The sequence below is a fragment of the Sphaerodactylus townsendi genome, linkage group LG11, assembly GCF_021028975.2.
Source record: "Sphaerodactylus townsendi isolate TG3544 linkage group LG11, MPM_Stown_v2.3, whole genome shotgun sequence".
NCBI lineage: Eukaryota > Metazoa > Chordata > Lepidosauria > Squamata > Sphaerodactylidae > Sphaerodactylus > Sphaerodactylus townsendi.
The window spans coordinates 68,988,257-69,015,794 of NC_059435.1; the positions used below are offsets into that span (position 1 = coordinate 68,988,257).

The following is a 27,538-nucleotide window of genomic DNA, read 5'->3' on the forward strand; positions in this document are numbered from 1 at the left end:
GTTCAAGAAAAATGCAAGCGCTAACAGAGTCAAAAGAGATTGGTGGATGTTAAAAAATTGAGCAACGTGTCATTTATTGCAGGGCCTCGGAGACTGGCACACCATATTGTAGCCCCATCCACCAGTCTTACTCATGACCTTAAAGATTCATCACTGTTTTGTTGTTTACCCAGCTGTAAAATGAGTGCAATAATAATATTTGCCTGCCCCGCAGGGGTGATACAAGAGCTAATTAAGGCTGCTAAATTGCTCTGACGACCTCTGATGAAAAGGATGGCATTTAATTTTTTTTCAGCAAGAGACCCCCTTCCCTGTAACACAGTACTTAGAAAAGAGAAGAAAAATGCTAGGGGCTCCATGGAGACCCTTTGAGTTTTTATGCCAAAAGTAACTGAAATCAGAATTTGACGTGCCATAATATAAAGCAGCAGCAAAAGGCCAAGCCATTCAGTTCAAAAAGCTGTTTGACATTTATATAATGGCTTTCCCAGCAACAGCTCACGATAGATCTTTTCCAGTGCCTGAGCAACCTTCAGCCTTTTTCAACCTGAACCAAATTTCAGTCAATGACTTCCTTTCTGTTGCCCTTACCGGACACAGGACATCCTTCCTCAGAAGAGAACATGAAGGCCAAATGGCACATTACCTAGAGTACCTATGCCTTTTTAAAAAAATGGAAAAGCAGCCACATGAGGCAGCTATTGGGTGTGAGAAAGCAGTTATGCTCAAATATCCAGTCATTAAGCTTCCATCTTATGCATGGTTGTAATCAGAGAGCCAGCCATTTGCCAGGCTATTTGGATATCTCTAAAGGAATATGTTTGTGCCTGTTTATTTATTTATTTATTTATTGTTTCAATTTTTATACCGCCCGATCCCCGAAGGGCTCCAGGCGGTGAACAACAAAAGTCAGAGACAAGCAGGAGCAATATCATACATACAATATAAATACATAGGCTCCATCTCCTGTCAACAGTAAAAAACTTAAAACCAGCGGAAACAGATTAATACATAAAACATAAAACAGGCGTCCAACCCCAAATTTAAAACCTACCCCCAGAAGAAGGGGGGGACGGTAGGCCCCTCAATATGAGGGACCCTGATGTAACAGCCCGAAAAGCGAGGGGGCAATAGAGAGCAGTAGGGGGCACCACATCAGCGGCCGGCCACTCCAAAGGCCCGGTGGAACAACACAGTCTTACAGGCCCTGCGGAACTCACCTAGGTCCCGCAGGGCCCGGACAGCTGGAGGAAGGGTGTTCCACCAGGCCGGGGCCAGTGCTGTAAAAGTCCTGGCCCGCGTGGAGGCCAGCCGCATCATCGAGGGGCCAGGGGTCACCAGCAAATTGGCCTCTGCTGATCGCAGAGGCCGAGTGGGGACATATGGGGTGATGCGGTCCCGAAGGTACGAGGGTCCCAGGCCGCGCAAGGCCTTAAAGGTCAAAACCCACACCTTGAAGATGATTCGGAATTCGACCGGAAGCCAGTGCAGCTGGCGCAACACAGGCTGGATGTGTTCTCTAAAGGCGCCTCCTGTGAGCAAGCGAGCCGCCGCATGCTGGACCAGCTTTAACTTCCGAATCAAACGCAAGGGAAGGCCCGCGTAAAGCGAGTTACAATAGTCTAACCTGGAGGTGACCGTTGCATGGATCACAGTGGCCAGGTCCGCTTGGGAGAGGAAGGGGGCCAACCGCCGGGCCTGACGGAGATGGAAAAACGCAGTCCGGGTTGTAAGGGCCACCTGGGTCTCCATTGAAAGAGACGAATCCAGGTGGACCCCCAGACTGCGGACGGAGGAGGTCGGCGCCAATGAGACCCCCTCCCACACCGGCGGCTGGAAATCCCCCGCCTCTCCTTCGCGGCCTAGCCAGAGGATCTCCGTCTTCGATGGATTCAGTTGCAGCCTGCTCTGCTTCAACCAACCAGCTACCGCCTCCAAACAATGCTGGAGAGCCACAGGGGCGGCAACCGCTCCCCCCTCCATCAACAGAATGAGCTGAGTGTCATCGGCATATTGATGACAGATCAGCCCAAAGCTCCGTACCAGCTGAGCAAGTGGTCGCATATAGATGTTAAATAATAGCGGGGATAACAGCGCCCCCTGAGGCACTCCGCAATGAAGCGGGCACCTCCGGGAGGCTTCATCCCCGCACCACACTTGCTGACTCCGGCCCCGGAGAAACGAGGCAATCCACTGAAGGACAGTGCCCCGCACCCCGGAGACAGCCAGGCGGTGGGTCAAAAGGTCGTGATCGACCATATCAAACGCTGCGGTAAGATCTAACAAAACCAGCAGCGCCGATCCGCCTCGGTCAAGCTGTATACGGAGCGCATCCGTGTTTGAATAATAAACTCCTTTCTTGCATGATTAGATGACTTTCTCATAGTTGCTACCCACCCTCTGCTACCTGCCCACTTCCTCCATTGGAAATTCTTGTGTTGTGACATACTATTTAGAAGTCTCTGTGTGCATTTGGTGTCTGTCTCCCTATGAACATAGATACCCTTGCAATCTCTTATAGCAGTGTTTACCAACCTTTTCCATGTCATGGTACCCTTGACCTCACTCTTCATATCTCACGGTACCCCTGCCATCCCCCCACCTTCCCCTCCCAGTGCCCCACTTGCACCACCACCCACCTTCCCCTCCCAGGGTGAAGGGAAGAACTTGGCGGGGGGGGGCAGGAAGTGGCTGCTGACCTTGTGGCAGGCCCTGCCCAGAGCCAGCTCCATGTCCTTGCTGGCGCCGGCAGGAGACACCACAAAAGTGAGGGGGGGTTAGCATTGCCACGACACCCCTGGGACATGCTCACAGTACCCCAGGGTACCACAGAACCCTGGTTGAAAATCACTGTCTTATAGATTGACTCTATAAAGGAAGCCACAATCCTCAGTTTGTAAGATCTGTGTAAGGCAGTTAATGATATGATTTTTGAATTTTTGTCAACATAAGGTCGCCATGAGTCGGTAGCAACTTGATGGCACTTAATTCACACATATCCCTTGTTACCATCTTAGGTAAGTCACTCTGCAAAATGTTGAACAAGGGAAACAAAGAACAAGGGAAAAACACTTAAAATAGAAACAGTATAAAGAGTGGCAGAAACGATTTTCTTAAACAACTGCTCACCGCTTATCCATTTAGCCTGTGGGTCATGAATTTTGAAGTCATCACTGAACAAATCTTCCACTGTAATCTTCTTCTTCTGAGACTGGCTGTTGTCTTCAACTGTAAAGCATTCAGAAGACAGATATGCTGATGAGCAAATGGAAGCAGTTATCACAGTAGTTCAACTGTTTTTGAGAAGATATACAAGAAAACCATGGTGTTTTTCTCCACCGGACTACAGGCTGGTCCCAAAGGCTTGGATCTCAAGATGCTGCTGTATTTACACACATACTGTTGAGCAAGTAAAATCCCACATTTGAATTCACACAAGCCTTTCACAGCATTTGTACCCCGTAAGCTTTTCCCAATTCTGCAAATGGTATTTTTGGGACAATAATTACTGCAAATTATCTCTACCACTTCAAGAGACTTTGCCATTCATGCTCGTACTATTGGTACCATTCCTACAGACATGCACTCCAATGAAATGACAGGAGCCCCCCTTCCCGGTTGGGTAAAGACACAGATATCATCCTGAGAACCAGCGTGGTGAAGTGGTTAAGAGCAGGTGGGTTCTAATCCGGAAAACCGGGTTTGATTCTCCACTTCTCCACATGAGCAGCAGCCTCTTATCCGGTGAACCAGATTTGTTTCCCTTGTGAGGGAGAGGTATCTTGCAAGGGAGAGGAGGAGAAAGGCGTTTGTAAGCCCCTTTGATCCTCCCTACAGGAGAAAAATCCAAACTCTTCTTCTTCTGGGTGTCATGGAAGCTCTCCTCCACTGATTTGGTGAAGGTTTGCAAGAGGGTTTGTGAAGCAACATTGGAAACAGACCAATGGCAATGACTCCTCCGTCCCCTGTAGGGCTGCCAGCCTTCATGTGGGGCCTGGGGATCTCCTGGAATTACAATTGATCTCCAGACGACAGAGAATAGTTTTCCTGCAGAAAATGGCTGCTTTGGAGGACGGACTCTTATCCTGCTGAGGTCCTTCTATGGCATATTATCCTGCTGAGGAGCAGCAGTGGCGTAGGAGGTTAAGAGCTCGTGTATCTAATCTGGAGGAACCGGGTTTGATTCCCAGCTCTGCCGCCTGAGCTGTGGAGGCTTATCTGGGGAATTCAGATTAGCCTGAACACTCCCACACACGCCAGCTGGGTGACCTTGGGCTAGTCACAGCTTCTCTGAGCTCTCTCAGCCCCACCCACCTCGCAGGGTGTGTGTGTTGTGAGGGGGGAAGGGCAAGGAGATTGTAAGCCCCTTTGAGTCTCCTGTAGGAGAGAAAGGGGGGGATATAAATCCAAACTCCTCCTCCTCCTCCTCTTCTTCCTCTTCCTCTTCCTCTTCTTCTTCTCCCCCCCCCCCAGCGCCACCCCTAAATCTCCAGGAGTTTCCCAACCTGGAACTGGCAACCCTCACCTCTGGTTCCAGCTGTGGTTACCCATCTTAAAGGAAATGGTTCCCAGTAAAACAATCACAGTCATTCAGTCTGGATGTGGCAATATGGGTATTTTAAATTAAACATACTCCAGATGAGTGCACACCTAAATTAGCTAAGAAATTAGAGATGTATTTAACTACCACACTGTATCCTTACAAGTTTTCTCAGTATGTTATGTGTCTGTGTATAATTTCTGTTATTATTGTTCCTATAGAAAAACAGGGGGAAAAGAAGGAAATGGGGTATTTCGTCTTGGAACAGGGCTTTGGATTAATTTGTGGTACCGTGTTTCCCCGAAAATAAGACAGTGTCTTATATTAATTTTTGCTCCCAAAGATGCACTATGTCTTATTTTCAGGGGATGTCTTATTTTTCCGCTCCACAGCTGCATGCTCTGGTGTTCTGTTCGACGGGCATGCTTCCAAACAAAAACTTTGCTACGACTTACTTTTGGGGAATGCTTTATATTTAGCACTTCAGCAAAACCTCTACTACGTCTTATTCTCAGGGGATGTCTTATTTTCGGGGAAACAGGGTATGGGGAACTGGCACATGATCCAGGAGCTGGAATAAGGAGGAGAATGAATGAATGAATGAATGAATGAATGAATGAATGAATGAATGAATGAATGAATGAATGAATGAATGAATGAATGAATGAATGAATGAATGAATGAATGAATGGGGTAAGATGAGCCAGCAGTATTAATAAGTAGTTAGGACTACTATGGGAAATATCTGCAAGTTCAGGCTTGATTGTAATATATAAGAGTATTACATCCCCTCTCCCAAATGTATACTTTATGATTAATAATGTATCAGCCACAACCGTTGCAGTTATAATTTTTAATGCAATTGTAAATTCTTGGTGTTTTAAGGCACACTAGTTTTTTTTCTTTAGACATTAGTAATGCATGTATCAATAATGTATCAGTAATGGTACATATTTATGAAAACAGAACCAAAGAAAGTTGAAAAATCAATTTGCATTCCGAAATTCCAAAGCGGGGCTGCTTTTCCCTGTAACATGTTCATTGAGAGTCTTCTGTGCCGAAGCCTCGAACACGGACTCTGGTGACACGCTCAGAATTCTAAGCAGTCCAGGTATTCTCCTACTGCAGAAGCAGAGGGATGAGCTGAGCACAGTCTGCCCACATTGATTTCCCCAAAGCTGCTTGCTGAGTTTCCCCTAAAATGCTTCCTACTTAACCTTTTGCAAGTGCCTTCCTGCTGTTCCGGTGGGCGCCTAAACAACAGGCCAAAGTTTTCCCTGTGGAAGGCAAGCAAGGATAGAAAAGGAGTTTCATGCTTGCCCTGTTTCCACAGGGATGGAAACTTTGCCACAAGAGGGCATGACGTTCGCCAAATCCCCGTGCCTCACTAAAATGGTAAAAAGAAACATAAAACTCCAAACATAAACTCCAAACATTTGGCCCAGGGGTCAAATCTGGCCCCTTGAGGGGGCTTATCGGGTCCTCGAGTCCACTGAGCCAACCCCCCTTCACTCCCGATCTGGCCTAGCAAGATTGGGAATAGGGGGAGGGTTTTCCTAATAAGCCCCCTTGAGGTAGCTCCCCCTCCCTGCTTCAGGCTCACCAGTCCAGACACTGCCCCCCCCCCGCAGTGCTATACAGGGGCCTGCCGAGGCAGCCACCCCTACCCCCCCCCCCGAGCCAACTAAGTCTCATCTGTATCATATCTGGACCTCGTAACAAATGAGTTTGACACTCCTGCCCCCAAAAGTTCTGCAAAAGCAGCCTTGAGAGTTGTGGAGGATTAAACAAAGGCAACAACGTAAGAGTAGTGGAATTTTTAAAGGATTTCTTTCTTTGATGGCCATTCTAAAAAAATCCAGTAGGAGTGTGCATCAAAAAATTTTTTTTTACTTTTCAGGGAGGGATTTGGTTATGTTAGACCTGAAATTTTTCAGGATTTCTGAAAAAGCCGAATCTTCATACTGTTATGAGGTTTTTAGCTTCCCCCCCGGGAATTCTGAAAACCTTTGGCTCCATTATACTGCACGGGAAATCTTAGCAGGGCTGATTTTTTGGTAGAGGCATCAAATTTGCGGCATACCTGACTCTCCTTACCAGAACTTCCTGAGTTTGGTAAAGATTAAGTCAGGGGGTCTAATTGTATTGGCCCCCAACTGGAAGAAAAATGGGACTAATAAAAATTGAAACTCCGGGTTCTTCTACAGAGAGTCATCAGCAGTTACAGTACAAATTTAGAGCAGCAGTGGCGTAGCGATTAAGAGCAGGTGTACTCTAATCTGGAGGAATCGGGTTTGATTCCCCGCTATGCCACTTGAGCTGTGGAGGCTTATCTGGGGAATTCAGATTAGCCTGTGCACTCCAGCACACGCCAGCTGGGTGACCTTGGGCTAGTCACAATTCTTCTGAGCTCTCTCAGCCCCACCTACCTCACTGGGGCACTTTCCGCACGGGCCAAATACAGCGTCCCAGGGACGCTAAAAACAGTGTTCATGGGAGACCGTTCGCAAGGCCGGCACTGCTGCCTCACAACTCCCAAGCAGTGTGAAGCCGCAGTTTCCGAACCTCGCTCCCTGAGCAAATTGTAAGCCCCTTTGAGTCTCCTTACAGGAGAGAAAGAGGGAATATAAATCTAACTCTCCTCCTCCTCCTCCTCCTCCTCCTCCTCCTCCTCCTCCTAGAAAAGCAGTGCACCCCAGGAGCTCCACAAATATTTCTCATAGCCAATAATGGAGGCATTCCCCCCACCCCCGCTCCATTATTGTCTATGGAAAATCTTTGTGAGACTTTGGAAGGGCTGTTGTTTAAAGTAGATGCGTCATTTTTGAACACTGCAAAACAGTGTCTGGCATTTTGCTGGAATTGAAGCCTATGGGAATCCCCAAGAGCCAGAAAAAGCAGATTTGGCGTTTTGGCTGCTGTTACAAACAAACGTTTGTTATGGTCCATTAGCCTGACATTAAAATACACAAGTTATGGTCCATTAGCCTGACATTAAAATACACAAGAATACACAAGATTACAAGTTATAATATGTGTTTAAAAATAAATAGGAAGTACTAATGATAATTAAAAACACATTAATCAATATAATAACAGCAGAGGCGGAGCGAAGGGGAACTGCGCCCAGGGGGCGTGTTCGTCCTGCACCCCCGAAATGCCCTCGCCCTGCCCTGGAACGCCCCCGCCACATCATAGCCACGCCCCTGCAAGGAACGCACCCAGGGTGTCGCACTCCACCCGGCCCCCTGGGTGCGACACCACTGAATAACAGACAGATATAAAATCAGAACATAGCAATCAGCCTGCTGTTAAAACCATTTGCTGGTGCTTATGTCTTATAACTAAGGTGAGAAATTTGGCCGTTGACCAAGTGATCCTGGTGTTTTTATCCTCTAAAAAAGTCCTGACCACGTGGCTCAAGGATTGAAGGTTCATATTTTTCAAAAATGGTTGCTGTTAAAAGGAACCTTTTTGGCCTTTTGGGGGCAAAAATATTGCCGCAGAGGTGTTTTCCAGCTTTTTTGGGTTTGGCAAAGGTGAATGCACGTCCGTACAAACCAGGGTCAAACTTTGGGTGTTGCAAGATTCCTTAACGTTCTCTACAGAGCTCATCTTCTAGTCATTCAGGTATGATATTTTGTGTTAATCTCTGTGGGGAATTCTTTTGCTTAACTAACTGACTGGGGACCAGAGGGGGCAATAGAAAGGCAATATTTCGCTTCATTCTTGCTCAACCTGTTCCCGCCAGAACCTCAGCTTACTGTAGAATAGACTACTGAGAGAGGTCAGAAGTTGGAGCCATTACAAGACCGTTCTGACTCTATCTGCTAAATTCGAATGAACTGCATGAGCAGATCAGCAGAGATCACTCTACCTGAACCTAGCTGTCCGGGCTCGGCCGCAGCGCCCGGACTTGCCCCGCTGGGTCACGCACGGGCTGGCACCGCGGAAGATGGGAAGGCTGCAGAGGAGCCTCTTGCAGGGACGGTGGAGGCCTTGTTCAAAGAGGAAGGCAAGGAAGAGAGGCGTTTCAGGCAGGACCCGCCCGCCCACAGCTGAGGCAGAAGCAGGAGATAGGCTGGGGAAGCAGCTGGGACGAGGGAGAGAAATGAGAGGGCAGAAGGGATATAAGGAAATGGGAAAGGGGGGGATCAGGAGCTGCCGCAGCAGCGGGGAATGTGGGTGGTGGTGTGAACATACAAGGGAAAGGGACAGCTCAGTGGTGGGAAGTGGGAAGGAAGGAAGAGGACCCTGGAGCCCAGACCCCCTGCCAGAATCTAGAGCACTGTTTAGGCTGGTCCCCACCCTGTGCAGTAACAGGGTGGGAGGCTTTCACGCAGGCTGGAAACACCTCTCCCTGTGAGGCTACAGAGGAGAGGCAAACCCCTGGAAACTCCTCTCCCTGTGAAGCAACAAGGGAGAGAGAGGGGGAGGGTGCGAACCCTCAAGTCAGCCAGGGGAAGGCAGGCAGAGAGACCTGCTAGGAGGAGGGTGGTGTGGGCAAGGGTTGTCACGTGCACCAGGCGTCCTGTGGGCGTGGTTGTTTCTTGGCCCCTCTGGCCAATTGGGAGAGTCACCATCTGGGGAGACCAACCCCCAGGTTAGGGTAGGAGGGAAGGATACGCCGCCCAAAGGGCCCGGGCGAGGAGGGGGAATGCCACACTAGCACTGGCTGTTATGTTGTTGTACATGGTTGTGGCTTTTTAGCATGGGTTTTAAAAGACTGGAGAAGTTCTCAAAAGTGTATCTTCTCCTGTGACATTGCTACACTGGCAAAGAAAGTCCCAGTTGTCCACACTCTTACTATGCAAACTACACATTGCTGGAAAGGTATGATATGGCAAGCAGGCTAGATGTTTCCGATACCTTTGCATAGGAAGCTTCATTTTCTTCTCCCTGTCTTTGAAAGAATGGGTGCAGAGGTGTATGTAATGTATGCCCTGCTAAAATCTAAGTTAGATTACTGCAATGCACTATATGTGGGGCTGCCCTTGAAGACTTGTATATAAGCTACACTTGGTACAGAATGCTGTGACCAGAATGTTGACTTAAGTGGGCCATAGGAATCACATCACTCCAATCTTTTCTATCTATAACAGCTCCAAATTTGCTTCTGGGCCAAATTCAATATGCTAGTATTGATCTCTAAAGCTCTGCATGGCTTGGGGCCAACATAACGTAAGGACCATTCACTCCACTCATCTTCGGAGGCCTTGCTGGGTGTCCCTGCAAATTGAGCTCAGTCAGGTGGCAACACAAGGAATTGCCTTCTCAATCTTAGCACTGGAACTTTGCAATTCTTTCCCCAGGGAGATGCATTTGTCTCCCTTTGTCACTGTCTCCACCAGCTGCTGAAGAGCTTTTTGCTTTGTTTGATGCAATAACATTTAGTGACTTCCCTTGTGGTTGTGTTGTGTTGATATGTTGACAAGCATTTACTGAAGTGTATAAATATTTTAATGCCACTTTAATGTTTTAAATGTTTTGAATATTTGGATGTTTGCCACCATGGGGATCCTATTTGGGTGAAAAGGCACCACAGATCTATTTTAAATAAACAATTGATTTAAATAAATAAATAAATACAGTGTCTGCAACTGCAATGCTACCATCAATATGAACATACAAGCTAGATCAGCCTTGCTTAAGCTCAAATGTCCAAAAATACTGCCTGGGCAAGCAAGCAGGGTACAGAAATATTCTAGCAGCCACTCTTAACAAACTGATCAGACTTGGAAAGTGGAGCAGACCTCAATAGTTTTATGGCAGGTGGCGGCCCGGTATGACTCTACAATATTATCTGAACATCAGTGCCCTTTAAAGAGTCAGGAGTTCACAGTGGTTAGAAATTCTGGTTAGGGGTGGGTGACCCAAACTCCCATTCTTGTTCATCTATGAACTGCCTGAATTCTTTAGGCTGATCCTGCGTTGAGCAGATGGTTGGACTAGAGGGCCTCTATGACCCCTTCCAACTCTAGGATTCTGTGAATGTCCTTTGCCCATTTGCTTCTAGGATTGTTGTGAAGGTAAAGCAAGAGAGGAGAAGCCATAAGGGGAGGATTTTTAAAAGAGAATTATTCTGTAGGTTTTTTATGTGACTTGGTGATTAGCCCAGCCAGATGGGTAAGACTTGCTCTCTGATCTTTCCATGGAATGAGGATGTCCCTCCTGGAATAACACAGACTTTGTGGCTGAGAACTAGAGTTGTCAGCTCTGGGCTGGAAAATACTTGGAGATTTTGGGAGTGAAGCCAAGAAGGGCAGAGTTTGTGGACAGGAAGGATTTCAATGGAATGGAATGTTATAGAAGTGGCCAGCTTCTCCAGGTGATTTGATCTCTGTCCCCTGGAGATCAATTGTAATAGTGGGAGATCTCCAGCTACCATCTGGTGATTGGCAACTGTACTGGGAGCCCATATAGCCCCTGCCAATGCACTCAGGTGGTTTAAGCATAGCTCCCACCACACTGAAGCCAATCATTCCCATACTGCTAAGGTAATTACTGCCCAATCAGCCTGACATCAAAACCAGGAAAGATTCTAGAGCAGATCATTAAACAGTCTGTAAGCACTTAGATGAGAATGCCATGATCACTCCATTGTAGCGCAATATGAAGCCTTTTGTAAATTCACCTCTTACATGTTTTTTTAATGTTGCAAACCACATGGTGGTACTCTAGCAGGAGGACAGGAAGAAGACCTTACTTGCCTCTGACCATCTGCAGAATGAAATTCTGAAATTTTGCTGAAGCTTCCTCCCTATCTGTCCTCTCCAATTTTAAAAAAATAAAAACAAATTAATCCAAAACAGTCTCCAAATTCCTAACAAAAGGAAATGAAACAGATTGATGACTTTCATGCAGAGTGGGATAAAGAGGAATTAAAAGAATTTCTCTTAACAGTGCTACTTCAACCAGGCCTAAAACCAGGATGCAACTGAGATAAGTTGATGTCTTGCAAGGAAAGTATCTTTCCTTTTGTTTGGAGTTCTCTTGTTATGCAGGCTAAACACATCCCTATTTAGAGATGCCATAAACAGACTCCACTGAGCCAATTAATGGAGGAGAAAATGGCTTTTTACTTCCCCAGTCTCAAGATACTTTAGCCACTTAAGACTGAACAATGAACATGCTTTATTTCATTAACGGGCACAGAAACTTCCACTTGTACAACATTCTAATAGTTCAATTTTAGCACTCCTTGTGGGCACAGAAGTGTTTATTATAGAGTGAACTGAGGCAGGGCTATGCAAATGCAGCGTCACGATTCATGCCACAGCACTGAGATCTTGAGGAACACAACACAGCATGGTAAAAACTGAGCTGTGATTGAGGAACACGCTGGGTCACAACTCTCAGCTCATGGGTTGTACAGCACACAGTGTGAAGACGCACACAGGGGGTCCTCTATGCATGAGTCCCAAAGCATTTCAGCAGAGTACATGCTGTATCTACTTTGTTCCGTCAGTCGAAAAATATGCAGCTTCTTCTAGCCCCCACTTGGAGTGCTTTTGTAGAATATCTATGACTTTTTGTGTAGGATACTCTGACAACAACTTGAAGCTGGTGCCAAATTTCCTTGTTACAGATACATTTATTGGTGTCCAAAATCAGGTTCATTACTCATTAAAATCAGTAGGTTAAAAAGGGAAAATTCAACAAATAGTTCAGAGTTTCGGATTTTACCAGGTCTTCCTTTTTAGTATCAGCAAGAGAAATTTGGCAATTTCCTAGTTCAGTCCAGTCCAGTCCTGTATACTTATAGTCATTTGACCAGAAAATTAAACATTAAAAAGAGAAAACTAAAAGGTAATCAATACACAGTCAGCAAGATGACGCTTTTGTTACATCACCTCAAGAAATTAAACAACGAATTTCTTAATTAAAAAGTGGAAAGTACCCAGGTAGTGATTTTATTCCCTCAGATTTATTAAAATCTTACATGGATTAGTGGGCTCCAATTTTAGCTCCTGTATTTACATATATCAATCCAACAGACTGAACAGTATCCAGAATAGTACCCAGCGTAGCCCTTTGAATTACTTTACAATGAATCAGAATGGGACTGGACGGAGATGGAGAAGTGCTTAAATGGAAGAATAGGCTGCATCGTTTGACCTTGTACACGGGAGTTCATTTTTTAATGTTCCACTGCTACCTCTGTGGTGTGTGGTGAGGACAGCCCCATCTCACCAAACCTCAGAAACTTAAGCAGAATTGGTATTTGGACGGGAGTCAGTTAAGGGAGACTCAGCAGAAGAAGACAATTGCAAACTACTTCTGCTTTTCTAAGGAGCCGTGTGGCATAGTGGTTAAGTGCTTACACTGCCACTCACACGGCGAGGAGTTCGAGCCCCCTGTGGGTCAGATATCCTGGCAGCTGGCTCATGGTCAACTCAGCCATCCATCCATTCCTTGGTCGGTAAATGAGCACCTAGCTCATAGCTAGGGGGTAAAGAATAACCAGGGAAAGCAATGGCAAACTACCCCACAAAAATGGCTTTCCTATGAAATCACTGCTTGCAGTGGTACCCCAGGGTCGGACACGACTGAAGGGGAAACTTTACCTTTTCTTACTCTGCTTTTCTGCTAAGCTGAGTAGGTGCTTGAATGAGAAACCTCCCAAAAGACTGCAGAGGAAGATAATGGCAAACCACCTCTGCTTCTCACTTGCCTTAAAGCCTCTTGCCAGGGATGCCATAAGCTGGCCGTGACTTGATGGCACTTATGCCCATACTGCTACTCTTAAAAGACCCCAAACAAACCGCCCTGTAATAGCATTTGTCATAACAATGTTTTCGTTTTTACTTCAAAATCAAAACCCAAAGCATACAGAAAGGCAAAAATCCACCAAATTATAAAGTACTTATTTCATAAAGATTTCCAATTTCTTCTGTACTAAATATTAACTCTTAAATCCTAAACTTTTAGTGCTTGGACTCTCTTTAATTGTCAAGCAGCCCAGCATGGGACGGCCTAGGCTGCTGTCTTTCCTCTCTGCTGCGTCAGAGTTTCTTTATTTGCAGGGAGCTTTTTACATACAGAAGAAACCCAAAGGTTCCTGAACAGCCTAATCAGCGCATCTAGCTCTACTGTCAAACTGCACCAATTAAAAGGCCTTAACAGATCACGTAGCAAAAAGGTCCACAACTACAACATTTCCTACCATAATAGCAACACTAAGGATAGAGCGGAGTCTTTTAGAACTTCGCCAATGTTCCAGAAGTCCTACTACTTAATAGGGAAGCCCTGATTCCAAAAGCACCTGGTCACCTAGGAGAAGACCTCCAAAGCAGCTTAAACTGCCAGCATTGGGGTTGGTTTGAGATGTCCCTGTTCATCCCCTCCTGCAGCTGTTAGGAACAGGTTGTTTAATCTCCACCTTTCTGGTCCCCACCCAGAGACAAAGGGAGTCAGAGGAAGCTTGTGATGGCTCTGACATTTGACTTCTTTTTGGTATTCTACAGAGCCCAGAGAATGACTAAGTATTACTCTAGATCAGATTTGTAAGACATCATTTCTCTCAGCAGCTTTGGAACACCGTGACTCATGGTCTGAGATGTAAAGGACTGTTCAAGGACTGAAAAACCCTATTTTCCTAAAACAGAAAAATGGAGAATGTTTGGAAAAGATGAGGGGAACATCTTTTTCTTTTTAGTATTTTCTCTTTCAGAACAGTGAGTGAAAGGCTTTTTAAAGCTGTCAATTTTTACAGCTTGTTCACCAAGCTGCATCTCTTTCAGACACAACATTCAAAGGCCACTGATCAGCGCATTTTCGACTATATACTAACAGCAAAGCCTATTTTATGCTCAAATAAAATGGGCTGCAGATCGGAGGGAGGGTGGGAGAATGGGAGGCTGGTACTGGGGCCAGTAAGACAGTGGGCTGCAAGCCAGAGGCGTATCACCTAGGGAGACATATGGGGTCAAATGTCCCTGGGCTGTGGCCATTTAGTCACATGGAGGGTGGAAAACTGCCTCCCCCACACCTTTCCTCCTTCCCCTTGAGTCCATACACTGACTCAGATTTTGCACCAAGCTACATTTCCCCTAGATATGCCTCTGCTGCAAGCTGCCACTGCCCCAATGGGCCCTAGCCTGGTGTTTGGGGTGGGGGGGAGGTTGGGCAGAGGAATGGGAGGGGGAGGCCAGACGGGGGAATGGGAGGCTGATGCTGGGGCCAGCAGGGCAGTGGCTCTGGACTGGTATTGGGCCAATTGCCACACAGGACTCAGTCCCACACATGGCTAACTGAATCCTGCGCAGCAATTGGCTAGGAGTGCGTTGCTGCGACATTAGACAATTAAATGTTTAGATGATGTCAACGCTAAATACACCGAGGCTTACTTCCAGGTAACGGTTCTGAAAGTTGCACCCTTTCAATGTATGTGAGGAAATAAAACTGAATGTTTCCTTAATGCTACGTAAGTTTGGCTAGCCACGAACAGCCACTTTTCAAACTATAAAAGGTTTTTATTTTTTCAGTCTTTTCTGTGAAAAGAAATTATGAATAGTTTTCTGCCTGATAAGCTTCCATCATCTAGCTGTAAATTGCTATTCTGACTTTCTTCCCCAGAGTTCTGTGTTTTGGAACACCGTAACTCATGGGAGAATGGGAGGCTGGTACTGGGTCCAGTGGGATAGTGGGCTGCAAGCCAGAGGCGTATCACCCAGGGAGACATATGGGGTCAAATGTTTTTGCCCACACAACAACATTGCAAGGTAAGTGAGCTGAGAGGGAATGACTGGTCCAAGGTCACCTGTTGAGTTTTGTAACAGAGTGCAATTTGAACTCAAATTTCTGAAGTCCTAGTTCAATACCATTCTCAAGAGTCAAAACATCTTGGCGGCTGGGCCTCTAGCAAACAGTGCTGGGATGGGGAGAACAGAATCATTCCCTCCCCCTTCTCCTATAGGCCCAAGCAGCAGTGCTCGCCCCACAGTGTTGGTAAACTGGGGGAATTTCAGTAAAATGGTGGCCTGGGGGTGCTGTACTGTCTAGGTTAACAGGACTATTGTCATGAGAATAAAATGGAGGAGGTGGAGAAATATGTTGTAAGCTGCTTTGGGTCCCCATTGGGGAGAAAAACAGGATATAAATGTCTAAATAAATGTCCACAATGAGGTGAAGTAGTTAACAGCAGGGGGTCTCTAATCTGGAGAACCGGATTTGATTCCCCACTTTCCTACATGACGGACTCTTATTGGTGAACTGGATTTGTTTCCCCACTCCTCCACATGAAGCTTGCTGGGTGACCTCAGGCTAGTCACAGTTCTCTCCAAACTCTCTCTGTCCCACCTACCTCACAAGCTGTCTGTTGTGGGGAGAGGAAGGGAAGGAGTTTGTAAGCTGCTTTGAGACTCCTTAGGGTTCAGAAAAGGGGATATAAATCCAAACTCCTACTCCTCCTCCTCCTCCTTCACATCTGCCAATCTCTTTTTCTTCACATCTAGTCTGTGAAACTTATGCTGCCATAAAATCTTGCTACTCTTTCAAAGTGTGACAAGCCTCCTGATGATATTATAAACAAAGTGTTATGCACAAAAAAAATTGAAGAAAAAAGATTTTTTTAAAAAAAATCTTGTCATCAGCGTCTCTAGCAATGTTGTGTCTCTCCTTGTGGAAAAGTCCTCGGGTGATATATAAACCTCACTGACCCGGCAGACTGCCGCCAAGGTAGTGATTTACATTCATACAACAGGTGCAGCAGGGACTGGAAAGGAAATTGAAGTCAGGAAGGGCAGCAGGGTCTTGGAACTGCTACAATTCCCTTATAAAGAGCACACCTGGGATGCTTTCTTGACAGGAAGCAGAGAGACAAAGAATGAACTACATTTTGTAATTGTAACTGGAGGCGTTCTCCTCTCCTGCTCCATATCTCGGGGAATCAATCAGAGACATTATGCTAATTGGTTTACAGTCTAAAAGGACAGGACAGAAATAAACAAACATGAAACTAAAGTGCTGTGGATTTCTGCTGAGAAAAAAACACCAAAACGTAGACAAATAGTGTCAATGTTCTATTATGTGTGATGAAATGTCAGACTTTGTTTTGCAAAATTTAATCCATTTCATGTATTAAGAGGCCAGAGAGTGGAAATCTGGGTAAGTGTCATTGTGACCAGAAGACAGAATGCAACAGAATATTTTCTTCCTTTCTTTGCTTGCTCACTGTTCCCTGTTGAAATGGGCTCAGAGTGGTCCACGTACAAATCAAGTTCACAGTAAACCATTATATACATCAGCCAATCAATCTATGGTGTCGTCCCCTGCACAGAAACCTGGTGAGGAGATAGCTAATTGAAACCTAGTTTAGCAAAATATTTACAAAACAGCAAACAGAAAACAAAAGACAGGAACAAAAGGGAAAGGAAGGGAGGTTGGCTAAGAGAACACCATTGCTTTTCCTTCAACCATAGACTTGGCAGAGCAGCTCCGTCTTACAGGTCCTGCAAAATGGCGATAAATCTCACAGGCCCCTTGCCTCATTAGACAGCATGTTCCACCAGGCTGGTCCCAGATCCAAAAAACCCCTTGGCCCTGTTCAAGGACAGCCGGACCGATTTCAGGCCAGGGATCACTAGTAAGTTGTTTGCTGAGCACAATGCTCTCCCGGGGGGTATTTTCCTTATTTCCATCTAATTCCATTGTCTGGAGATGATGCAAAGCAGTCCTTGCAGATAGAACAGAGTTCTCTCATTGCACCTCCACTTCCTAACTGCATTGTGCTACCCTTTCCTGATGCCTCCCAAGCAGGCTCAACAGATTTTTCCAGGTCAGTCCAGCTCCCCATCCCCACCCCACAAGCTTAATGGCTTCACACTGGCCAATGGCTTTTCCCAGTTAAGCAGCATGCCCCACTCTAGCCAGCCTCAATCTAAATGCCCCATGGAAGCCCAGACTTGCTCCACAACACACGGCCGGCCTCACCTTAGGTGCTCAAAATTACTGTTCACTCCCCTCCCCACTACAATCTGTGTAGAAAACCCCAAAATGGCATGGAATGGAGTCTGTCCCAGCGTACTGTTAGCATAGCTCTGTCATTAAAGCTTGCAGTAACTTTCTTCTTAAACCCATTAACAAGATGTGTGCCTACAAAGAATTGGGGGGGAGGGGGGATTTTCCCTCTCCATGATACAGTAAGCTAGATCAGAGCCTTGTCAGACACCAGTGAAGTGTCTGACAAAGTGTCTCCCACAAAGCAAACAGCCAGTCCATTCCTGGTTTTACTCCACCTGCCTGGAGCTGGAGGGGCTTCAGAACAGCCCCGGACAGAATTAGCTTTGTGTCTGCAGGGAGAACCCACTAATAAACTGCTCCCTCCAGCGTAGGACAGGTCAAATAATTTTTTAAGCAGTGTGATTGCCTCAGTACACAATGTCAGCCATTTCGTGATTGGTCCCAGCCCCCTAAGGCAGCCATTTTGTAACGCTGCCCACTATCTTTTCTCAAAACACTCAAAGTGCCCACAGACTCAACAAGACTAAGGACATCTAGTCTTGAGTATTCATTCCACCCCACACACATTTTTTTTCTCCATCTGGCCCTCAGCATCCTGCCTCTGAAAGGTTAATAAGCATGCTGAGTTTCATCAGGCTGTTATTTTTACATATTTTTTGTGCACAGCTAAGGAAGCTCCTGAGAATGAATACAACACCACAAAGCACATATTCGTTGAGCCCAGAGAGCGCACTGAAGGAAATGCACTTTCTCCCATACAAATTAACTCCACATTCCCACCACTCTTTCATTTGTAAAGGGGGTGGAGCCTGTGACCATTAATAGTTTTCTAGAATGGACAGTAAAATTATGGTCAGGGTAATTAGATGATCACCCCCCAAATCCCAGTTATCACTCCCAGGATAGGCTGTACAGCAGGGGTCCCCAACAGTGGTGGGATCCAAAAATTTTAGTAACAGGTTCCCATGGTGATGGGATTCAAACAGTGCCATAGTGCCAATGGGGCTGGCCGGGGCACGACAGGGGCGTGGCCGGGCATTCCGGGGGCAGGGCATTCCTGGGCGGGGCTGTGGCAAGGACGCAGCCACTGCACCGGTCCTTGGGCAGGAAACAAATGCACGCAGGGGCAGGCTGCCACGCACGCCGGTGCACCTCCTGCTAGACTGCTTCAAGTTCTGCGCGCTACTGCTGAGAGGAGGGGCGTAACTAAGGCAAAAATCACGTGGCAAAATCACCAATTAGTAACCCCCTCTCAGCACACACAAATAATTAGTAACCTACTCTCGGGAACCTGTGAGAACCTGCTGGATCCCACCTCTGGTCCCCAACCATTTGAGGCTGCAGGTATCTTTGAAATTTTAAGAGGGGGAGTGAGCACTACCCACATATGGCTGCCACAGGAAGCAGACCCAAACGCAAAATGGCTGCATGCAGGGGTGGAGGCAAATGACATACCTCCTTCCTTGTATCTCCTGGGAAAAAGGAAAGCCCATAGGGGGAATGGAACCACACACGGACTAAGCCCAATTGCTTATGAGTCCTCATGATCCTCCAGTGGAAAACCCTTTCATCCGAATAAGTGAAGCCAGGAAGCAGCTGTACCCTGCAAGGCCCCACCCATTTCCTGAAAAGCTTGGTGGGCACTAAGTGAAGTACCAGTGGTAGCCATGGTGCCCATAGGCACCAAACTGCAGAACTCTGCTGTACGGCATGAGAAGGGAGAAATAAAATACATCCTGTTCTGCTCAGATATGCTGCTCTATTACTAGCTTGTTGGTTATCTGTGCTAACTGCTCTAGGCAACTTTGTGCATGGTATCTTACCCTCATAATTACAACCCTCACCCAGTGGTGGGATCCAAAAATTGGCACGATGGGGCGTGGCCGAGCATTCCGGGGGGCGGGGCATTCCTGGGCGGGGCTGTGGCAAGGACGCAGCCGCTGCGCCGGTTCTTGGGCGGGAAACGAATGCACGCAGGCGCAGGCTGCCACGCACGCCGGTGCACCTCCTGCTAGACTGCTTCAAGTTCTGCGCGCTACTGCTGAGAGGAGGGGCGTAACTAAGGCCAAAATCATGTGGCAAAATCACCAATTAGTAACCCCCTCTCGGCACACACAAATAATTAGTAACCTCCTCTCGGGAACCTGTGAGAACCTGCTGGATGCCACCTTTGCGTGTCACCCTTTTGAGGAAAATTGAAAGAAGCAGGCAGCTGAAGCATGGCCTTTTTGGGTGGAAGCCCCAGCTTTTTGGAAAATGCCTCCTACCTGGTACAGAATCATTGCTTACCTGGTAGAGAATTACCTCAGCCCTGCATTCCCTGTTTTCAAGAGAAAGCAAACTCACATGACATTTACCCATGCAGATCCCACAGTCTCCAGAATAGCCTCCTTGATGGTCAAAGAGGATTCTTTCCTTCCTTTTTTACCACTGGAAAACTGGTTGGATCCAACCCAATATTTATTTTTGTTTCTTCCAAGAGCTTAAAGAACTGAAGTATACCAGCCAATATATATTTTGGCTTATTTCTATAGTCTAGCTGGCCTTGCTGATAAATATGGAATGGAATTTCAGTCTTCTTTGACCTGATTTTGAATATTTCCTAAAAATACTGACTTGAATTCAGCAACTGTCTTCTGCTCTGTGAGGGGCCTTACTACTGGACAGGAAGTTTCCTCAGCTAGTGCAAGGGCATCTTTGGATCTATCCCATGATTTCTGGGAATCCAATAGTTGTAATCTGTCAAAAGATCAAAAACTCACAAAGTGGCACCATCATAAGAGCTCCCATTTGTGGCCAACACCATGCCATGCTTTTCGGCTGTTGGATCTGGCAAAGAGAGCTCTGCCCAGAAGTAGGGGTGTCAAACTCATTTGTTACAAGACATAAATGTGACTTGGTCAGCTGGGTCCAACAGAGGGGGTGGATGCTGAAGCTGGTGAGCCCTCAACAGGCTCACCAGACCAGACTAGCACTAGGGAGAAGTGACTGCTTCATCCAGCAACCTTTCAGCAGGCTTGCCAGCACATATCACCCCTGCTCTATGTTGGAAGAGAAGGACTTTAAGCTGTTTCCTGCCTCGACCTACAGAGGGGGTTTCACTAGATAGCCAGTGACTAGATAGGGACCTAGGAATTGTCACCTTTACTCTATCATGCTGGTTCTATCACTTTGATATTAGACTGATACTCTCAGGGACTTCCTTCCTTCCTTCCGCCTGCCTTCTTCTCGATCGCTTCTCCATCTTTCTTTTACCATGCCTAGAGGAAGGATGGGTGCTGAATGCATCCATCACCATCCAGCTAGAATAGGATAATTTAGTGAACCTATCTACCTACCTTTCTATCCAGAATGGAGTTCACTAATAAATACTCTTTTTATTAGATTAGAAACTACAGCTGACTCCGACTTTCTTTTGCGTAAGCTTGCCACATATTGGGATCCATCACGCGCGCACACACAAGGTAAGGCTTCTGCTGTGCTTTTTCAGCCTACCGTGTACTCTGCTAAATATGATTAGGAATAAACTCCAATTACCAGGAGCTCTTATTCCAAGACCCTAGACAGAACACCCTTATTTTATTTTATTAGTATACAACTAAATTTACATTTTGAAGCAACTTACTGGAGGAGAAGTTACCTGCATAAATGAATGGTGGAAAATAAGCACAGAGATCTTTGTTGTGCTTCAATGAATTGTCCTAGATATCACGCTCTACCAATCACTGTCTGAAATCAATGCAATTCCAATTAAAATGTAGGTGAGTCAACCGCATCACCTGATCTGCTCCTGTCTTAACCAATGTGACATGCTTGGAATACTGAATATTCCTCATGGGGATTCAGGCATGCCTGTTACATATGCTAACTACTGGTCTGGTTTATACTGAGCATGCACATGTGTGGTCAGGAGCATAAAAATGCACCTGCATTCAAGATGAAGGGAGCTTAAAAGAATAGGGAGAGATTTTCTTCATCTGATCAATCTATCATTCATCTAGAACAGGGGTCTGCAACCTGCGGCTCTCCAGATGTTCATGGACTACAAATCCCATCAGCCCCTGCCAGCATGGCCAGTTGGCCATGTTGGCAGGGGCTGATGGGAATTGTAGTCCACGAACATCTGGAGAGCCGCAGGTTGCAGACCCCTGATCTAGAATTTACTTCGGCCTCTCTGCCTTTTTAAAATGCATTTCCAGTGACATTGAAATTACCACCAACCACAATAAAAGCTAGAAGTTATATAAATACCTGGTGTCAGCAAGATAACTGAAGTGACAATCAGAGAGCAGATAACCAGAATAACAAGTAAGGCAATTGCAATTCCTTTCCAGTTTCTTTGCGGAGGGTTGCTTCCCACCAGCTCCTGAAAACAAAAAAGGAGAAAGCACGATAAGAGGAGGAGAAAAGTGGTTGACAAGGGCTCAGTTCGTATAGCTGTACTTCCCATAGATGCAACTGCCACGCGTAATATATGCAGCTACAATCTGGCTACATAGGGACAGATTTATCGAATATGGTAGAGAGCAAGATCATCACAAATCCTATGGGGTTTTATACTGGTGGTGACTGAGGTATGCACCATTTCTTTTCAGCTTAAACCCCCCCCCCCTGAAATTTACACCCCAAAAAAGACAGAACCCCATGCCAGCTTTTGTAAGTTGTTCAAAAATGTTTTTTTTAAAGCTGAAGCTGCCCCCCTGCTACTGAAGCCTGCTCGGGCTTTAGAGGCAGTAGTGGAGAGCAGCTCTCCCTTGCTGCCTTTAAAGCCCAAGAGGCAGCTTTGGCTTTAAAAGACCCGCAGAAAGTCTAGTTGTAAAACAACTGCCAAAGTACACTAAAAGTATATTATCCAACATGTGTGTAAGCAGAACTGGAAAGATTCAGGAAGAGATTTAGAAACAACACCCCCACCCCCCGTTGATTGCCATTCACCGAGCTGCTCTGATGCCAGACAGAGGCTGATTATGCACAAGGTTTCTGCAGTGCTACAGGGTCGAACTTCTGTCGCAGCAAGATCTCGTATGAACGTATTATTTGAGCTCTGCTTTTTCCTTCCATTCTCTCCGGGGCATGCAATACCACTTTTAGCACTACTTTAATTTGCTTCGGTGACAGAGCATGACAGATTTCCCCACGAGCGCAACTTTGCCCTGGGCGTCTTCCCTATGCCCACGGTCAGCCTAGCTTCCCCCTTCCCACTCATTCGCACTGCTGCACACGCCTTCCCACTCGCCCCTCCTTCCATGTTTGCAGCTCCTTCTTTCTTCCTACTTGACATGCCAGCAACTTTCAATGGCCAGCCAGTTTAAATCAAAGAAAAGAAGCTTAATCACATGGGCTTAGCCAAAACCTTTGAATCCTCATATCAATATCTCAATATCTCAATGTAATAACAAAGAATGTTTGGACTCACCATATGCCCAGTGCACTCAGCCCCCTCTTTTCCAGGGATGGTGCAAGTTCTCCCCCCACACACACACATTACAGGGATTTTAAAAACTTTTATTTTAACTTCATGCATTTGTAGCATATTAGATCTATCAAAGTAATGATAGATCTAACACAGGAATATCAAATAACAAGCCTCACTCTCCTGCGGCAGCAGCAGCAGGAAGTATGTGTGTGTATGTGGAAGAGAGGTGACAATATGAGCTCTAGGACGTGGACTCCTCCTTCAGCAGCCTGTGGTCCAGGGAACTGCTTTGCCTCTTTCATTTTGGGATGGGGATCATTTTTGGAAAGGCTACAATATCGATATAATGGCAATAAAGCAATATCAGTATATCAGTAATTTAAAGGCTTTTACAAAGCCAACAAAATTAAGACTACCAAGTGTAATGAGATCTGTGCCTTCAAGAGTGAGCTGATGGGCAGAGTTAAAAGAACCAGGAAAAGGTGACCAAGGAGAGATTTCAGAAGACAAGTTGCACAGCAAGTAGTAAGTACCTCTTCATGTGTAAACAGAGAAATGCAAGGAGACCCCCACCACAAGCCCATTGCATAGTGAAGAATCCCAAGGTAAATGTTCCATACATAATGGGCCAGACAAAAAATATAGGGAGCCTTAAGAATTTAGATGGAACACAACCCACTAAAAAAGATCTGAAATAGAGAATGGCCTGTAGGGAGGCAGGGGAGAAAATGAGACCAGAAAGATGAGGAATCTAGGAGATAAAAAGAGCTGCAAGAAGAGATGCTTCTGACCAGAATTTGGTGAGCCAGATAAGGACAAAGCTCACATATTGATTCAGAATAAGCAACTTCACATGCTGCAATGATTAGTCATTGTTTGCCATTCATAACAGACAATGGTTAGCACAGGGAATGATTCCCTGCAACCATTCAGGTTCTTTCCCCAAGCACGCACGCACACACGCACACACGCACGCACGCACGCACGCACACACACACACACACAGGAAACAGGAAGTTGTGGAAAAACAGGAGCATACAGTTGCATTTTAATAGGAAAAATGACCACTCTGAGGACAGAAATATCTGTGTGTTCCTCCTGAAACCCAGTTACCCCCAAATGCCACAACTGGAAGGCATACCTACATTTATTTCAAATATTTGTTTGTCTCTTCTGCATAAAATATACTCAAAGAGGTTTGTAGCAGAGCCTGTAAGACCAACTACAATAATTTGAAAGTGCTAGAAGAAACTTGAAATAACTGATAATGACTAAAAACATGAGAAGCAATATCAAAACACAGCAAAATAGTTTCAATATTTCAATGTCTACATAAAAAGCCACCCTAAATAGTGCTACAACGCAAGTTCGCTGAAGTAGGTAAGCTTAGAAGGTGCAAAGCTTCTTTGGATTGATCTATTAAATAGAACGCCCAAGCTACAAGCATGCTCCTAAGGGAAAGTACAACCCTGCCTTGAAACAGGTCCTTAATCCCTGTTTAGTTCTACCATTGATCAACACGCCTTCAATCTCCTCTTGCTTGCTTGAGCTTCAGTCAATATTGAGTTGCTGCTGGTCAATGATCAGGTCATTTCCGAAGGAGCAGTGCCACTTAGTACTTTACAAGCTGGAGTCATATCAAGCATGGATGTCACACTTGTTGGAAGGGAGTGCAATCGTTTTTCTGCTGGGAGACTTGGAACCGACTTCTAAACAACAATGCAATCCCAGCCAGGGTTACACCATTCCAAATCCAGCAGTCTCAATGCGGTAGGACAGTGTAACTCTATTTAGGATTGCACTGTTCAAAAAGAAAGATGAAAGAATCTAATGGGCATCTTTTGCCTGTGTTTACAACACTTTGCAACTATACATAAACCCAGTGGTGGGATCCAAAAATTTTAGTAACAGGTTCCCATGGTGGTGGGATTCAAACAGGGGCACGATATTCAAGGGCACGACGGGGGCGTGACCGGGCATTCTTAAAGGGGCATTAATAATTTCTCTGTTACTGTAAAAAACTCTTACTGTAAAAAAAAGTTCCTAATTTCCAGCTGGTATCTTTCTGTCCATAATTTAAACTCATCATAGCAAGTCCTATCGTCCACTGCCAACAGAAACAACTAGTTCTCCTCTAATTGACTGCCTGTCAAATACTTAATACTTTCAAATACTTAATTTTCTTTCTAGAAATCAAAAGGATACTTTCCTTAAACAAGGAACTTTACCATATTTCTAAACCATGTTTTTAAAACAGCCCAACAGGGAGAATGATCCCGTTTTCTACCTTTGCTGACCAGCCACATAGGAAACAACAGGACTTTATGATTTTTTGACCTAATGGAATTTCTAATGGAAAAGCAGACCCAATTAGTAACCCCCTCTTGGCACACACAAATAATTAGTAACCCACTCTCGGGAACTGGTGAGAACCTGCTGGATCCCACCTCTGCATAAACCCACAGTCATAAGATTTAAATACTGACTGCACCTTTTCTAGCACCTCAGTTTCCTATCAGCCGGCAAATTTCTTCCCTGCACTAAATAATACATCTCATTACTTACAAGCAGTGCATTGAAGCATGTAGTTTGGGAAAAGACAACGAACCTCTGCTTGAAATATTATTCAGGTTCCAATCCATTCAACCACAGACCAAAGGCCCCTTGCCCCAGGATTTGGAGGTGCACTTGTGAAGGAAGGTTTTCTTGACCCCCCAAAACTCCAGGTAACAGAAGAATAAGAATGTGATTGCAGAAATGCTTGGAGAATGCTTGGACACTCCTAAGTGATCTTCTGTCCATGCCTGACCTAGAGAAACACATGGTTTATCGGTTCCATGCTGTCATATGGGGTCATCATTGTAATGGAGGGCCCTATTAGATACACAATATCAGCCATTTTTGCCTTTCAGATACCTATGCTGTTTCTCTTCAGCTGAGCAAAAATGAATATTAATTTTCTGTTGTCCAAAGTAAGGAGTAACCAAAGAAATCTGTGAAGTAAAAGATCTCCAAGAAACAAAATTACAATGGAAGTACAGTTGTCCCTCCCACCAGGGGAATAACGAGGCAAACTGGAGCCCTGGGCAAAACTCAGAGCACGTGACTCGGATCGCTCACGCGCCCCCCACGTGGCTCAAAATTCTGATGCCTTGGGCAATTGCCCAATCTGCCAGATGGACGTTACGCCAGTGCCTCCCACATCGCGACTTTCCTGATCACGGTTTTGGTATCAGCATCAGACAGTAGTGTATATGGGAATTTTAATGACATAACTGTTTAGTAACATAAATGAACACCTATACAACTTTTTTTAAAAAAAATTAAATTTGTAGTAAAAGAACTGCCGTTCAAAGAGTATTTACAGCAATCTTTCATGTGACATCACACAGTGATCTTGCAGAGATCTTTGCATCTTAAGTTTTTCGCAGTTTTCCAGTTGGGGGGGGGGGTGCTGCTGTGCCCCTAACCCTTGCAATGTGGAGTGGACAACTACAATTAACAATATTCAATGGGTGATTTTTATGCAAGGAAAACATTTTTGCAAAGTCACAAATTCATCCTCTCCCTGTCCTTGAAAGGCAACGAGCAGCCACTATCTCCATCTCTCAACATAGGGCATGGATACTTAGCGATTTCCCCAGTGCCAGGCCAGCATTAGCAGAAGCATGAGGAAAACAATCCAGGTCTTGTTATCTCAGTTCACAGGCAGCCCACATCAAAAGCAGCTCAGTGGGACAAGGAAGAGGAGGAGGAAGAGCTGGAGAGCAGGGATGCTTGCTGGCATCACCGCTCTGCCAAAGCTGTTGAAATTAAAAGATATTTTAAAAATCCACCTCTGCTCTTGCTTTGCTTATAAACTGGCAAAAGATGTAAGCGACAGGATGACAGAAACTATTAGGGGCAGCGACTCCTACTAGTCGGGACAAAAGCAACATCTAATAATAGCTCTTCTGTTGTTCTCCTTCCATTGTAGTCCCATCAGATGAGGTCCATTCGGCACTGCTGTCATGTGATCAGGAGAGGGCATGCTTAATCAACCATTTAGCGCAAGTATATTGATGGTTGTGTATTACTGCAAAGCCCGAGAGAGAGTGTTCTAAAGGTGTCTTTCATAACAACAAATTGAAGAGAAATGGGTCATTCAAATGCCCTCTGGGTATCTCTGGTTCTTTGATTGGTGTTAGGTAATAAGGAGATGATGCCAAGTCAATATATTCCTTCTTAAAAGCAACACACACATTACAGAATCAAAGACATTTTGGTGCCTGAAGGATGAAATCCAAATAGTGCTAGCATGTACACCCTCATAATAAATTAGATGAAACTAAAGTGGCTGTTGTCGGTTTTCCAAGCTGTGTGATGATCGCCTGGTAGTTAAGTCTCACCCACATCTATGGCTGGAATCCTCAGAGGTAGGTCACAGTAACATGTTTCTCTCCATGAACACAAGTGCAGAGGCAGATGCGGTTACAAATGCGACTGCAAATGCAACAAAATGCAACTGTAAATGAACTCCGCCCAGACGCATGCAAATGTGCCTCAGCCCACCACACAACCACACCACACATGGAGAGAAACGTCTTACCATGACATGGCTCTGAAGTTGCCAGTCAGAG

General features: G+C 45.6%; 1 protein-coding gene across 5 annotated transcripts in view; it reads right to left on the minus strand.

The window, feature by feature from the left end:
* DPP6 (dipeptidyl peptidase like 6) overlaps window positions 1-27,538 on the minus strand; it is a 643,433-nt gene that overhangs the window by 197,288 nt on the left and 418,607 nt on the right. For all 5 annotated transcript variants that reach the window (XM_048511783.1, XM_048511785.1, XM_048511782.1 and 2 more), the window contains exons 2-3: window positions 21,755-21,869; window positions 3,130-3,228 (exon numbers count right to left, since the gene is read on the minus strand). In XM_048511783.1, the coding sequence (XP_048367740.1) occupies window positions 3,130-3,228; window positions 21,755-21,869 (214 nt within the window). The remainder of the gene's footprint in view (window positions 1-3,129; window positions 3,229-21,754; window positions 21,870-27,538) is intronic.